This window comes from Psittacula echo (assembly GCF_963264785.1).
Source record: "Psittacula echo genome assembly, chromosome: 6".
Lineage (NCBI taxonomy): Eukaryota > Metazoa > Chordata > Aves > Psittaciformes > Psittacidae > Psittacula > Psittacula echo.
Genome location: NC_137743.1, coordinates 77,721,259 through 77,737,522, shown reverse-complemented (window position 1 = coordinate 77,737,522; position 16,264 = coordinate 77,721,259). Strand labels below are relative to the sequence as shown.

The following is a 16,264-nucleotide window of genomic DNA, read 5'->3' as shown; positions in this document are numbered from 1 at the left end:
TGGTATTTCATAATCGTAACTTTAAGTCATACATTAACACTAGTTTTTACCTTAATATTTATAATTTTTCTCTTAAACACTAGTTAATACTTACAATTTTTCTCTTAATCGCTTTTCTAGTTTTGTTTGACAGATGTGTCTTGGCATGTATTTGTAATTGAAAACGTTATTTCACAGACAGGCCTCATAACCCTATGGTGAATGCTGGAGCAATCGTGATCACATCTTTAATCAAGGTAAAAACTTAATTTCTAGTTTTTCTCGGAGTATTTTAATAGAAGGTAGAAGAAGTATTTTGTGCAGATTATGAACTGTTCTCATGTTGTGTGCGCATTGTGGCAGTTTACTCATGAGCAGGTAGACAGGCTCTGATGTTTTGGAAACAGTAACACTTCCAAACAAATGCAGTATTAGATTAGTAGGTTTTTAAAAGTAACAGTGCAGCTGAAAGACTCTCTTTTTCCTTAGAGTTTTTAGTTTTGTTTCCTTCTTCAACTGCACAGTACTTGATACTCTCTTGAGAGAATTGCCTCATACTTGTTAAATGCTAAGAATATATCCTCAGGAGTATACTCTATGGCACTCAGAAACATGTTTCTGAATGTCTAATGCTCTTATATAGTGTAAAGTTAGAAGAATATTTCTTGCTGTGCAGAAGAAATGCAAGAGACTATAATCTGTACAGGAGCAATGCAGCTATATGTCAGTGTTAATACTGAATTTGTCTGCTGTTAACATACTCTACAACTAAATCATGTTTAACTTTGAAGCTACATAGTTTCTGTTGGGATGTTAAATGTGCTTTCTTAAATAAGTATGTTTGGAAACAGTTACTTGTGTTTTATAGAGTAAAGCATAGCTGAATAATGACATAACCTCTTTAGTCCATGATCTTGAGATTTCTAGAAAACTGTATTTGATTTTTTCTGTAGTATAGCTGTATATATCTCTTGAAGTTGTAAGTGGCACAAATTCCATGTAATGCTAATGTTTGCCAGATACTTTACTTGTATTTTCTGCCTTTTATTGATAGCCACTGGTACAATAAAAATACTATTTATTTTTATTTTTCCTGAGGGTACCTGCATAGAATTGTAGGGAACATGTCAGTCCCCTGGAGTTTTGAAGTAGAAAACTTAATACTGTTACTTCAGAGGTCTGAAAATCTTGTTTTTATGTTTCAAGGTCCATCAGTGTGTTTCCTACTTCCTATTTCCAAATTGTTGATTTTTAAAGTTACTTAGATCATGATTTTCTGTTATTTTATATTTAAAGAAGGTGTAAGAACTCCTGCTTAAAGACATTTATCTTTAATAGCTGTAGGTGAACGAAAATGGCCTTAAGTATGACAGGTAAATTTATTCACGTTTAATATCTTTTTAAAGGTTGACTGAGCATTGAAATTCACTTTGGATAATAGTGAATTTTAAAAACCTGACTCAACACATTTGTCTGAAATGTTAGTCCTACTACAACATGCCCTACTGGTCAGAAGGCAAGACCCAAGCATGTGCCTCTTGAAGGCACACAGTTCTTGATAAATGGTGTACTTCTGAATAGATAACATGGATTTGTTTACTGCATGCGTTGTGGTATTTGTTAGAAGGTTGGGGGGTTGGTTTTGCTGGGTGGTTGTTTTGTTGTTTTAAATTTCTTTTTTCCTGTAATGTTCTTACGAAGACTGTTGCATTGCACTAACATTTTCTGCATGTGGTAACTGCACGTCTAATGGACGCATATCTTATCACACCCCATTATTTGTTTCCAGTGTGATTAAAATGTAGATTATATTATGTACTGCTTACACTTAGATACCATTTATCCTTTGAATAACTAACCAAAGTAAACGTATTCTGAGGAAAATTACATAGAGGGTCACAGGTACAAAGTTACTTAATAGTTGCATTTGTTTGTGAAATAACTTCTCAGTCTCCAACTTAACAAAATTCATACTAACTATTCAGCAATTTAAGTAATTGGCATCCATATTTGATCTAATCTAAGTCTTTGTTTTTATTTTTCTGGAAAAGGTGGCTTCGTTAACCCATGTTTTGCCCTCAGTTCCTGTGCATTCATTCTGTCTATTAAGGTGTTGCTTGCATATCTTGAAGACTCTGTATGGCACTTAGAGTCCAAGAAAATTAAGAGATTCTTAAACATGGTTGCATTCAGCATGTATGACCTTTGTCCAATGGTAACATGTTGATAGCTATGGAGAGATTGTTGCTGTATTTCACTGTTAAGAATACTTTTACTCCTTTGATGCTCATTATTTTACCTTTCTGAGAAATTGATTCAAGAAGTCTTCCAAAATTTACGTGCATCACACTGAATTTAGCAGCTGTGAGCATGCATGCTCCTGCACACAACTGTCCTTAGTATCTGACACAAATTACAATTACTAAGAGATGATGCTTTTTGTCAGCATACGTAATGTTAATACAACATTTTAGTGTGGGGGAGGAAGGGTTCTTAGCATCATATCCCCAGCTCCAAATTTAAGAATTTGGTATACACACCTTGGAACAGAGCATAGACCTAAACTATAACGTTACATTTAGTCCTTGCTATTCATAAGGAAGTGTGTGTGCATGTTTAGTACAACGTTTGTTTGGCTTACTTAGGCATGACTACGTCATACTTTTACGGGCTTACATGATTCTTCTGTTGTCATGTGCTTGGAACTACGATATATTTACGTTTTGATGCTTTAGCTCATGGCTCTGTTCTAACTGTACTTGCATTGCACTCCACAGGCTTTACAGCAATTTAAAGCATGTATCTACAATAAAAATGCTTTAGCAAAAGGACCTCCTGTGGGCCAGTTTTAAGGAAATAAAATTTTCAACCCGCCTAAGAACCTTTTCCTTTGTTTGTAGTTCAACAGCCATTTGCCTTTATTACTACTTACATAAATTGCATAGTTGCAACAATTTTCAAATAACTCTTACCAGAAAGAAAATTGTAGTGGCAATTACAGAAGTTTGTGGAAAAGTGATATTTGATAAAATGGTAAATTCTTCCACCTCTCCAAGGAAATACAGCTGCTTGAAATCAGAAGATTCAGATTTAGTGCAGATTCAGTGCTCTGTAACCACTCAGCTTTCTGTATATCACATTGACTGGGAAAAGTCTTCATTGCCTGTAGTATGAGTAGGTATTTAGTGTTTGAGCTGTTGTTTCTTTCCTTAAAGCTCAAACTCAGTTCTCAAAGCCTGATAACTCCAGAAATATCAGTGTTCGTGTCAGCAGTTGCCCCTTACACGTATCTTTCCTGACTGAGGAGGATAGCGCGTTAGAGATGCAAATGAGATGAAGAGAAGAGGGTTCAGAGTGAAATATGTAGAAGGAGGCAAATGGCTGTGGAAGGGATCACCAGAGATTCAAGATTCCATCTGTAGATAGAAGTTTTCCTAGTAAAAGAGCAAATACGGTGTTTATAAATCCTCCCAGTGCTGACAGCCACACACGCAATCTTACACAAACTGTGACAGACTAGAATGCTCAGTGAAGGGGGAGGTATTCTGTGGTGGCAAATTAATGTGGGAAGCATTTAGACATGTTGGGGTGGCATAGCAGTAATCATAGTCGTTGCAGAAAAGGTGTTGTATAAGAAAATGAAAATGCTGATCTTACCCTGAAGAAACTTAATTCAATGAAAGCTTTTTGTTGGTTTTTTTTTTTGTATAAAACATAGAGGTGTATCTGATCTAACAGTTGGACTTGATCTTAAATGTCTTTTCCAACGTGATTGATTCTATGATATATTTAAGAGCTTTCTGAATATGCTAAGTCATAAAATAAATGAGGCAAAGTGTGGTAGAAAAACCTGTCCATTTGTGCCAAGAATCTGTTTGCGGTCAGGATGGTTACTGGGAAACCTATACAGTTATGGCTTAATATGTGAGAAGTGGGAAAAGCACATGGTTTATTGGGTTTGATAATATAGTTACAATAAATAGTACAGGTTTAGCTTAATTGCTGTATGCTACCCATTTTTCCCTTCCTGATAGACTGATGTGTAAATGTACATATGTACCACCTTAAAACATGTGTTGGTGTTGTGATCTTCTCTGCCAGATACTTGTCTTTATTTTGGTGAAGTTTCCTCTCTTCCTGAGTTATTCATTTTCCTGTAGTAACTAATTTTGGGTAGAATATACTTTCATGTCATTCTGCACTTGCCTTTTATTATAACTTCAGTGTATTGAACATTGTTTGACGTAGAATATGTAGTAGTGATGTTTAAAATGACATATGTTGAATGGTCACATGCAAATATTTTAATACCTGAAGGACACAAATAATTCCTACATGTATTTCAAATAGTAATAGTACTGGTCTTAGTGGGTCAAATGCTGCCGGTGACAGTGTGCTCTCAAGTATTTCAGAGCTGCAGTGGCACGCTAAGCAGTCAAGACACCAGTTCTCACAGAAAAGGCCCAGATTAACACATATAATTAAAAACATATGTAAGTACAGAAGACTAAACACATTATTAGTTAAGTTAATGTAAAATGCACAAATGTAAAAAATGTTTTCTTGCATCCTTGACATAGTATTAAGATTATTTTATTTCCCCTGGATGTTTTTCATACAGTGATAGGTTATAAATTTGGCTTAAAAAAAACACAAACACCCTAGAAATTATTTTTTAAATAATCTTATGTTATTAGAAGATTATAAACTTATGATCCAGATGTTTTTATTAGCTTGGTTTCGATTCAGAATTGAAAAATTACTTTAACAAGAGACACATGGTAAGAGCTTATGTGGTCTAATTGTGTAAAGTCAATGTTGATCAATGAAAAGTGGCTAATATTAACTACTTTTCTAATAAATACTGCCTGATTTTGTTGTTGCAAGCTCTGGTGAGTATCCATGGGTCTCTTCTTTCCTATGTACATGTAGGCATGCAACCTATGCAACTGCTTATATTTTTCTAGTAGAAATACAGATAATGAAAGTACCTTGTTTAAAATGGAAAAAGAGAAGATCACTAGAACCTGACACAGTCAAAAAAATTCAAATTTATGGTTGACAGCTGTAGTGTCCATTGTGGCTGTAAGTATTTGCAAAACTGTATTGAGCTGTCTTCTGCAAGTTTGAATTTTCTGCCTCTCAAACTGCTTCAATCTTAACATTTTCAATTTCATTTTGTGTTCATTTAGAAGTGTTTTTCCCATATGCGTATACACACGAGCATGTGTACGTAAGTGTGTATATGAACATATGTTCCTGTAAGTGTACTAAGTGTTTGTGGAGTTAGTGCATGGAATGTTTCCTTTGCTGTTCTAAACAGATGTTTGCATCTGAACTTAAATAAAATGCTTTTTGAGAAATACTGTCACAGTGCCCCCAATCTTATAGGATCAAGCTAAAAATAAGAAGCACTTGTGCAAGAACAGAGGTTTTCTTGTCTCTTGTTTAAATTGGTATGGAAACATTGCTCAGTACCCTGAATGTTAGGATTTTGTATTTGCAATTGAATTTTAATCATAGAATATGTGTTGCGTCTGTGTCTCTTCAGCTTTTTAGGAGGAGCAGCATACCTCTGTCAGCTGCTGAAAGAGGGAACCTAGTATGTTGGGTTTTTTAGTTGTCATGTATGGAAGCAAAGTTTCCTGGCTTAGTCCTGCATTATGTTAAATCCCTACCGAGGTCTTGGTCATGTCATTACTTAGGCAGATATTTTAGCTATACGAGCAGTCTCATGTTGGTAACGATGCTTTTGTGTTTGATACAGAGTACGTATACAAACGTGTGGAACCTCAGAGACTTAAAGTGCATCATCTGAGTTAGCATATAGAAGATTTTCTTCCGAAAATACAAGATGAGATGTAAATTTTAAAAGGAAAACTTTTTTATAACAAGTTAATGTGGAAAAAGTTTGCACAGAGTCTTTTGCCCACCAGTTTTATACGCTGCTGGGAAAAGCAGGTTTTTGTTGAAGGGATAGGAATTTTTTTTCAACTACACACAAAAGTGAAGCATTATGTGTTTATATTTTTGCAGAAAGCATGATCCCTTTCTCCCTCTTCCTTTTTTTTAACAAAAAACACTTGTTTCAATTTATTATATGTGTCTAACCATACAGTTATCAATGCAGCATCCCATGACTAATGCTGACCCACTTTCCCAGAAAAAAAGATGTTCATTGTGCATTTGAAAGGTTGAAAAGGTTTTTGTGGTTTAAATGTTGTTACATATTTTACAGCATTAGGATCTATGGAATATTTTGACAACTGCAACAGTTCAATGAAGTTGGTAATTTCTTCTTTTAATTATTTTTCATTGAACAGATTTGGAGATAAATTTTTAAGACTTGTGTTCTGGTATAATATACAGAAACATTTTGATGAAATGTATCATGATTTTTTTTTTCTATCTTACTGCAATTTAGTATTGCCTTTAAGAGTAAGGTTATTAGCCTTTAAGCTTAAGGTAACCACTGGCATATAATTTTGACCAAACAGTGTGGTGTTCCTTTCAGCTAGTGATTGTACGTGTGTGCCTGCACATCCTCTTGTAGCTGAGCTGATGCATGGGCTTCAAAGATTATCTGCAACACCATAATCCACATACAGAGTGGGAAATGAGACTGGCTTTATGTGTTTCATTAAGTAAAATACTGGTTGATACAAAGCTTCAGTTTTTTTCCACGTCCTTCCCCATTCCCATACCAAACACAGTGCAAGTAGTGTCTTGAGTTTGCTTGAGATGTGTGAAACAGAATTATGTTACCTAAATAGAGTATCTTCAATGCTAAAATTATTTATAAAAGCATCTTCTCCACATACATTATTTCCATTTGTGGATGTGGTGCCATTATTATTTAAACTTACTTAAAAATTCTGGTTGGCTATTTCAAAAAGTTAAAAACTCCCCCAGGAACACCATGTGCTGTTATTTACCTCCCACCTCTTTAAGCATCTTGCTACGGAAATTGGTGAAAGGTCACTTATCAGAGACCTGTAAAGAATTAATACAGTCTTTAACTAGCAGCTATTAAATTGTTATTAAACTGGGGGGAAGCCCCAGAATCCACCCCTCCTCCTCCATGAAAAAACAAACCAGCCAACCCTGAGAATTAAGTTTCGCTATCATCCTTAAGTGGGATTCAGATTTTTTTTCCCCTTACATGATGTAAAATTCTATTTTTCTAGCTGTTTTTAATAGGTAGGACATTAATCAGATATTAATCAAATCAGATATTTTTGATTCAGTGCAATTATTTTTGTAGTAAAAACTTTTGTAGTAAAAAAAACTTTTGTAGTAAAACTTTAAGTCGTTCATCTAAATTCTTAGAATGAGTGCTAGCCATGGAAATACTTTAACTTCAGTAGCCTGAACTTTTCCTGTGCTCAGCTCTGTTGGTAATACATCAATACCTTTGGGTTACTAATCTATAAAAAGTTAGTGTTTTCACTATAATTATTCTAGTAGTAGTTCCTTTGGTATTTTTTTACATTTACTTTGTGCTAAACACGTAAAGTTGAATAGAGAGCACTTAAAATAAAGCATACCTTTTTCAGTTTAAATTGATTTTCAACATATAGGTTGTTTGATAAGACTCTTATTGTATTTTGTAATTTAAATGATAATTAAATCTTTACTTATCTAACACTTTAATTTTTTCATTAATATATGAAGTTACTGTAGTACCTTATTCTTAATTAGCCTCATGCCTTAGTTATTTGCATTAAAATTCCTAATACTGTTAAGTGAACTAACTACTTTCTTATGTTAACAATTTTTGTAAATTATTTTTTCTTTTCTTGCAGCAAGGAGCAAATAATGCAGAAAAGTTTGACTACGTAAGTTAATGTTACAACATTCCTTTTCTAACTCAACTCAGTGGTAAACGTTTCAAGATGGCAAAGGGATTGCAAGTGAAGTTTTAGTAATTTCAGGTGTTTTGTCTTTTTGTGTGCACTTGGTTGTATACAAGTATAGCGATGTGAACTGCATTTGTAAACGTGTGTTAAGAGATTTTTAGGGTAAAGCTGGATTAAAAGTTTGTTAGTTATCGCTTTTAAATGTCTGAAAATGGTAGCATGCTTTTCCCCCATCCTCTCTGTCTCTAACAGGTAATGCAATTCATGAATAAAATGGCTGGTAATGAGTATGTTGGATTCAGTAATGCTACGTAAGTATTTTTATTTATTTAATGAAGTTAGGTGGAAAATGCCTCAACTGATAGTTAACCTATTGATCTTATGGCAAAGTTAGATATTTACACTGAAGCTATCACTTAATCTTTAATATTAGGGGGTGTCTTTGGCTTAAAATTTACAAGAACTAAAGTTGCGCATGTTTCTGACATCACTGTGGCTAAATGTCACGTGGAAGTGTTGGTTATCTCTTCCAGTTTGCATTACTCTGAATGCTCTCTTGGTGCTATGTGAGTGAGAGCTGTAAGTGCAGCTCTTACTGGCATTCATATTAAAAATTAAACTCTGCAAGCTGAAAGCTGCATATCAAATGTTTAGCAATCATACTTTTTATAGCTGGGACTCTTCATGATTGAAAATAGATGCTCTTAAGGTCTTTTCCAACCCTAATCATTCTGTAATTCTTTTTTGCACATTTAAATTATTTTCTAAAACAATTCCCTTCGTTAACTCAATGTATGTCATTCCAGAAATCTTGAGATCATTTTGAGACAGCACTAGGAAAATCATAAAGATTCCATATAGCAGAATTGCTTCCAGGTTGCAGAGAAGTAGAAAGAGATCAAATAGTGTTTTTCCTGAGCTTTGTTAATATAAAAATCCTCGCCATGGAAAGAAGCAGACAGGAGAGGATTACCTATGCTTTTATCATACAGATTCCTCCTTCAGGTTTCATCCTTATTAATCATCATGATAAACTATGCAGCTATCAGTCGATAGTTACCTGACCTGCAACTTGATCTTCAGGTTCCTCTCTAGTTTGGTCGGTGTTGAAAGTGAATTACCCATTCTCTGCAGCTCTTGAGGAATGTTTCATTCCACTGTGGCCTTTTTAGATAATGCTTTGAACATCAGGATCTTAACGCTGCTTTGTCTTATGCCAAAGTCAGCTATATATGTGTAGGTAACCAGTACTGTGTGTATTCAGGTGTCAAAGCTAATTCACTCCAGTTGGGTGTACTGGGATGAGCTTCTAAGGCAGTGTCTGTCCTGTTAGTAGGATGTTCGTGTTCAGCAGTAGCGTATCTTTTACATGCAGTTTTAGTGAATTACATGATGTGTCTCTGAAATTCACTGGTTTTCTTTGAAAATTTGATGTGTTGCCTATTTTCATTTTTGATTTCTTTATTTTAAGGTTCCAGTCCGAAAGAGAGAGTGGAGATAGAAATTTTGCAATCGGCTATTACTTGAAAGAAAAAAAGGTTGATCTCTTTTGTTCATTGTATTTTGAAGACTGTGTGGTGGGGTTCTTTTCATAGTCAGTGAAGATGTTTTATTTATTCAATGTACAGTATGGCATAAATTATTCCAATGTTGTATATGCTTTATACCGCTACTCAAAATGCAGTCATTCTAATAGAATGCTGGTTATCTTTTTTCTGCATCATAGCCATGATAGTTTTATTTGTCGTAAAATGCATAATCTGTGCTGTACAGATGACTTTATAAAACTCTTAAATGCAGTTTTCTCATCTAAAGATGTTGAAAGCTGTACTAAAAATATTTTAATACCTAGTGTATTGACCTCACTGCACTGTTATTTTTAAATCTGATGAGATTTAATATTTCTAGTGTTAAACTGAAATAAATATTTAAAATCTGCCTAGTGCTTAATATGCTGACAAGAATATAGATTGTTTCCCTGAAAGTCTTATTTAAAAATAATAATCATAATTTTACCTAAAGACTCTTCTATTTTTCTTAGTGCTTTCCTGAAGGCACGGATATGGTTGCTATACTAGACTTCTATTTTCAGGTAACTGACTTGAAAACTGAGACTCGTTATAGACTTAGAATTATTATTATTACAAGCAGTAGAAGCTGATTTGTTCATAGATGTGAAGGCTTTAATGGCTTATAGTTAAAACTTGTCAGGTTCTGCTAAACTCTAGAAATGAATGATGTACACTTGATGTATCCAGATTTGGTTTTGTTTATGTGATGTAATTAGGTGTCTTTACTACTAATGCTAATTAGCAATAATCTTGAAGTTCCTAACTCCTACTGTTTTAAAACGTCTTGTATTCAGTGAGTTTGACAAAATATTTTTGTTTCTTGGGGTTGCTGCTCTTTAATGTATTGTGAAGTACTTTAAACTCTGTGTGTAACTAGAATAGTATATGCATGCTCTATTGCAAGCTCAAGGGTAGTGTTATAAATGAAATGAGAAATGAGTATCTCCTCTTTTTTGTTTAATTTGGTGCTTATGAGTAAAACAAAGAATCTAGTCATATGTGTTCCCCCTCCCCATTTTTTTTTCCTTTTTGACTTTCAGCAAGTTACTTGCAACTGTCACAAAGTGAGAACTTGGCAAGTGTGAGATATTTCCTCAGTAAGGGTTTCCGAACGTTAAAACATTCACAGCTCAGGTCTGCTGCATGTATTGATCAAGAGGCAGTTCAAGTTGTGGTACTGATTGAGTCTGGGATAGTTTTTTAAAAACCCCCAAAACGGAACAAACTAACAAAAAAACCCCCAAATCCTCCCCCAGAAAACCCCAAACCCACCTGAATTTAGCTATCAAATGAATCTGGTTTTGGTTCATGAGACTTGCTCATACTGATGCAAATGACAAACAACATTTTTTTAAATGCAAGTTTTATCTGAGGTTTTTGTATCGGGATGCATCTTCAGATGGAATGACTGTTTATGAAATAAGGTGCATGTGATTAGCCTTAATTGACCTTTTATTGAATTGGAAACTAGGCGCAAGTTAGTAGTCTACTGTGAGCTTCTGTTCTTACAGAACAAAACGTAATTTATCTGAATTTACTGCTTAACTTGCTTTTTAAATGCTTCCTGTCCCACTGCCTCAAGTCCTGATGGGCTTCTGAGTGTAAAGCTTATTAATAAGTTACAAAATGCCCAAACTAACTCTTCTGTGTGTTTTAATGTGACCTCATTTAGTGCATTATAACGTCTAATTTCACGACTGTGTGTCATTTTGTCTTTTAACCCTTGCAAAATCCCCTTTTTGCTCCATCCTCAGAAAAAGGACAGCTCATACATGAGCAGCAGTTCTGTTTCCTTCTCCCTGTACAGTGCTTGCTTTCCAACACTTTACTCAGATGCAACTTAAAAGGCTAGTTATTCCTTTTCTTTGGGTTTTGTGTGATGCTCCTCCCTCCCTCGTGTAAGTTGTGACCTTTCTGAGCAGGAATAAACTTTTTTTCCCTATTATCTCTGTAAAGTGAGGATGGATAATTTTCATTTTAGAGAACCGAGGTACAAAATGCAGGTGCTTAAACTGAGAACCTAGAAACACTTTTTTTTCAAAGTAGGTGATATTATGTAATACTTCATATGTTTAAAACACAGTTGCCATTTTAGATGCGTCTCTGACAATCTCTTGATTTGCAACTCCAGTTGATTGGACTAGGATGTATTGAGTTTGGCACCCGGAAAATAAGAATTCCAGGTAGTAACTACTCATGCAAACTTGGCTTAGGTAACTTCATGAAGTATCATGTAATGTCTGTTTGGCAAAAGCAAGAATACAAGCACTAGATTGTTTACTTTTCAGAGTAGCATTTCAGCTTCAGGTTGAAACCAGCTTATCTTTTGGTTTCTGCAGAAATGAGGCAGCATCAGGTGATGGCATCATATCACATTTCCTGATCTGTCACCAAAGTATGTATAGTCTGTACTGAAGCAGGGATCCTGGGAGAAACTATCGTGTGGTTGTATCATTAACATATCATTAAGTATATATGAGAGAAAGGTGAAATGAGGCTGCATCAGCAGGAAGTGCTGGCATTAAGATTTGCATGTGCTAGAGTTTGCAGCTTTCAAATGTACTTTTAATAATGTGTGGGGTCTTCTAAGGCTTAAAAAATAGAATAAAACGCCAAACCACACAAAACAAACTCAAACTGAAAAACCACCAAACCCAGTCATTCTGTGGCTTTGCCATTTAAGCAGATGCAAAATACTGAAATAGCTTTCCACACTTCTTCCTGTCAAAGGAACATAAGGGGGGTGGGGGGAGGAATTGAACAAAACACTAACCTATGAAAAATGCTGTCCCAGACTATTAAGAGGGCTTACAAACACTGTTGCTGGGATCTTTATAGTAGGAAGATTCAGACCATATTAATTGATGCGGCTAGCATAATCTGTAATGATTGTTAAGGTACATGTTATTTTGAGATGTTATTTCTTTAGAGACGTATAGTTGATCCTGCTATAGTTGGCCTTACTGTGCTAGAAGTGTCAGTTCTTATAATCTCTGTTTCTTTTTCATAAGCTTTGCTCAATAGAGGTAACATGTGAATCGGCAAGTGTGATGGCAGCAACTTTGGCTAATGGTGGCTTTTGCCCAATCACTGGTGAGAGAGTACTGAGTCCTGAAGCAGTCCGGAATACCTTGAGTTTAATGCATTCCTGTGGCATGTATGACTTCTCAGGGCAGTTTGCCTTCCATGTAAGTAGTTTTCAGATACGTGTTATAGCTGACCAGGAAGGTTAATCTGTGCTGGTGTTCTCCATGTTCTAGGGCTTGTTTGCTGCTTGCTTCTGGGGAAGAGGAGAGGGTGTTGCATAAATTGTTTAGAAATTTAAATGCTCCATATAGGAAAATCTCACCTAGTATTCATGGCACTACTAGTACAGCATATCTTACGGCACTTACTATTCTCTGCCACTTCACATTTGGGCATACTTTTCATGTTGAAACATAAATACTGTCCCTTAAGAAAGGCTGTTCCTGAGAGACAGCTCATGATACAGAAGTAAATGGAAACAACTGGAGAAATCCTGTTACATGGGACTAAAGAATAGCAAAAAGCCTTTGCAGATAATTGCTTTTTCTTCACTAACTTGGGCTCATGAATTGTCCTCATGTTGTAAAAGTGGCTGTCGTACACAACATATATACCATCCTGTTTTCCAGCAGTACGTTTCTTACATATAAGTATTTCAAGATATACTGCATCTTACTTGTTTTCAGCATTCTGTTTTGAGCATTTTTAAAGTTTTCCTTACTTCATATACATAAACTTGATTATGATGCTTTTTGTGACCTGAAAGCTACTGCTCACAGAGCTGTGAGGATATGTGACATGTTAATTCTTATTTGAAAAAGGAATATCTTTATCTAGAATATAAATAAGTAGGTTATCGTGTGATTTCCTGGATGGACTCTTTTGTTTTCTTGAGGTTTTGTTTTTCCCAGTCAGTATTTTTTTATTTGTATAGCTTTGTATTATTACCTTCTTGCAAACTGTTCATGACAGATATACTTGTGTTCTGCTGCTTAGTCATAATTGCTTTTTTATGAGGATTTAATTGTGTTTTTCACTGTATTACTGACTCTTGTTACTCAGAGCGAATAATTTTTATGATCATGTACTTTGAATTGCCACAAACTGTGCTTCAGGTTGTTGTCTATCTAAAAAGAGATGAGTAATAATGCTTTCCTAGCTTCAGGTGCTTTCCGGATCTACATTTTATAATGCTGCATCATAATCTTCAGTAAAATGCCTGATACATTGGGTTACAATAGTGAAGAATGTTCACAGAGGACAGCAATTCTCTGATTATTCTATAGGTTGGTCTTCCTGCAAAATCTGGAGTTGCTGGTGGGATTCTTCTGGTTGTTCCTAATGTCATGGGCTTGATGTGCTGGTCACCTCCTTTGGACAAGATGGGCAACAGTGTTAAAGGAATTCACTTTTGTCATGTAAGCTGCATTGCTTTTAGTGCCTTTTGGGGGTGTGTATGGGTTTTGTTGGGTGTTTTTCTGTGTGTTTTTTGGTTTTTTCCTTTTGCAGCTGATGCTTACGGAGCTTCAGTTAGTATAGCTGAGATCTGAGTGAATTAAATACTTATTTGTCACTCTTCTTGCATAGCAAGTTTCATCTGATCCAAGGGTCAAAGTCCAAGAAGAGGCTTTTCATCTTAGTAACAAATAACACTTTTAATTCAGTGGGCAGTAAGAAAATATGATGCCAGAAACATTGGAGAAACTTACTGTGGAAAGGCTTTTGAAAGGAACACTGCATGAAGTAATGAAAGAGCTGGTGTTTGTGTACTGCATGAGAAGGTGCAGACCTCTATTTACAGACTCATTTTCCTTTCCAGTCATAAAGTAAACAGTTTTCAAAACACTGGAAATGCAACTCTCATTACAATAAAAGGAAAAGATTCTAATGAAATACAGTAGTTCTGATGTATTTTTCAGTGATTTTTATAAACAATCTGACATGAAACGTCTTCATAGATCAGACCCAGTTGGACAAGGTGTTTCTAGCTTCATCTCTTGCTTTGGAACGGGCTGTGGACGGTCTGTTTATAGCAGCCTTAGATGCAGGAAAGATTTTGTTGAGTACTTTGTAGCAATGAATAAAGATGTTTTGTGGGAGAGAAGAATGTAAAAAATTGTCTTTATTTTCTCCCCTAAAATTACCTTGTAATACAAATTAAGTAATTATAACCTGGGGAAAGAATCTCCAAAAGAGAATGGTAGGCTATTTAGAACCCTATAGGAAACATAAGATGATTGCTAATGTTCAAACGAGGCTCTTCAAGGGTGTCGTTTAAGTGGATAAGCAGCAGTTAACTGTTAATATTTCTGTTTATCTAACTGTACAGCTGCCAATTAAGAGTACTAAGAAATCACTAATTCTAGTTTAAATATATTAAAGGTTCATATGAAATAGTCTTGATAATTTAATATAAAATTTGATGTAAAATATAATTTAATACCGAATCTTAGAACAATAGGTAAGCAAAGGACTTACTGCTTTTATTTTGTGTTAGAATGGCACCTAAAAACTGATGAGCATGGCATACAAGTAACATGAATATAACATTCACATTTAAAAATACAACAGCATGGCAAAGTCCTGTAATTATAGTGTTTAATGTAGTAATTAAAACTAAATTAAAGTCCATTATGTCACACATTTTCTTGTTTCATCCTTTTGATTAAAGTTTTATGAACTGCACTGGCCCAGGCTGTTCTTCCTGTTCCTGAAGTGTTTGAAAAAGCTGGAGTAGAAATATATTAAAATGGGTGTTCTGCAAATTGCTACTTGCTTGGTACTTCTTTAAAAACGAGTTTAATGGTTTTGTTTGAACTTAATCATATCATTGTATCATGTTTGAGGGGCTTGTAGTCATTGGTATTGACTTACTAAATAAGCTTCTCATTAATGGTTTAAGTTACTAGGTTATGATGTAAAATGCAACTGGTAGCAGCATTATAATCTTAATATGCATTTGACTGTCGTGCAAATAATAATACATGTTCTTTAAATATTTGCAGGATCTGGTTTCTCTGTGCAATTTCCATAACTACGATAACTTGAGACACTTTGCAAAAAAGCTTGATCCTCGCAGAGAAGGTGGTGATCAGCGGGTAAGTTAATATGTGTGTTTAGTGAGCGTTGCTTGTAGGCATTAGAAGAAATATCTAAAGTTCTTCTCTAAATGCAAAACTGCTCAATGACATGTATTGCATCAAAGCTTTCATATAACCTACCTAGTTTACATTATTAGTGGACACTTACCTGGGTGGGCCACACTATCACGGGGTTTTGTATAGTCGAATTTCATACTAGATTTGTAACTCCATATCATGCAGTTCATCTCCCTTGCTAGACTAAGTATGTGGTATCTGATAAAAGTTGCAGAGTCTTACTGTACTGGTTGCCTTTAATAAAGATTTGACCAGCTGGTGGGCTTAACCTTTCTGTGCTGTGCTGCAGTGCATGAGATGTGTTGAGCATTTTTTTGCAGTGATATCTCTGAGACCACAAATCTTGCTGAGAGTTGCACAGGCAGTGAATTCAGGTGTTACAGTGCTGTGGATAAGTGCCTGTTTCTAAGGAAGCAGTATAAGCAATCTCTGGGAATGAACTGAATCCGCTCCAGCTACAGTACAAAAGAGGAAAGTGTGAGGGAGCTTGAGATAAGGAAAAGCTCTGCTTTTATTATCATTAATGTTTTAACTAAGGCATGAAGATTTCAGTGGGAGAAGACACAGTAGAATGATTTTTAAAGTGCTTCTGTTTGCATGTGTGCATCTAAAAAATAGCCAATTTGGAATTTGAATTTTTTATAACTGGAAAAGAGAAAATAGGAGTTTT

The 16,264-nt window shown here is 35.1% G+C and overlaps 1 protein-coding gene across 2 annotated transcripts in view; it reads left to right on the top strand.

The window, feature by feature from the left end:
• Positions 1-16,264, top strand: part of GLS (glutaminase) — a 67,441-nt gene that overhangs the window by 24,522 nt on the left and 26,655 nt on the right. For both annotated transcript variants that reach the window (XM_080620823.1, XM_080620822.1), the window contains exons 7-14: positions 178-236; positions 7,785-7,817; positions 8,091-8,149; positions 9,310-9,376; positions 9,880-9,930; positions 12,421-12,597; positions 13,723-13,854; positions 15,442-15,534. In XM_080620823.1, the coding sequence (XP_080476949.1) occupies positions 178-236; positions 7,785-7,817; positions 8,091-8,149; positions 9,310-9,376; positions 9,880-9,930; positions 12,421-12,597; positions 13,723-13,854; positions 15,442-15,534 (671 nt within the window). The remainder of the gene's footprint in view (positions 1-177; positions 237-7,784; positions 7,818-8,090; positions 8,150-9,309; positions 9,377-9,879; positions 9,931-12,420; positions 12,598-13,722; positions 13,855-15,441; positions 15,535-16,264) is intronic.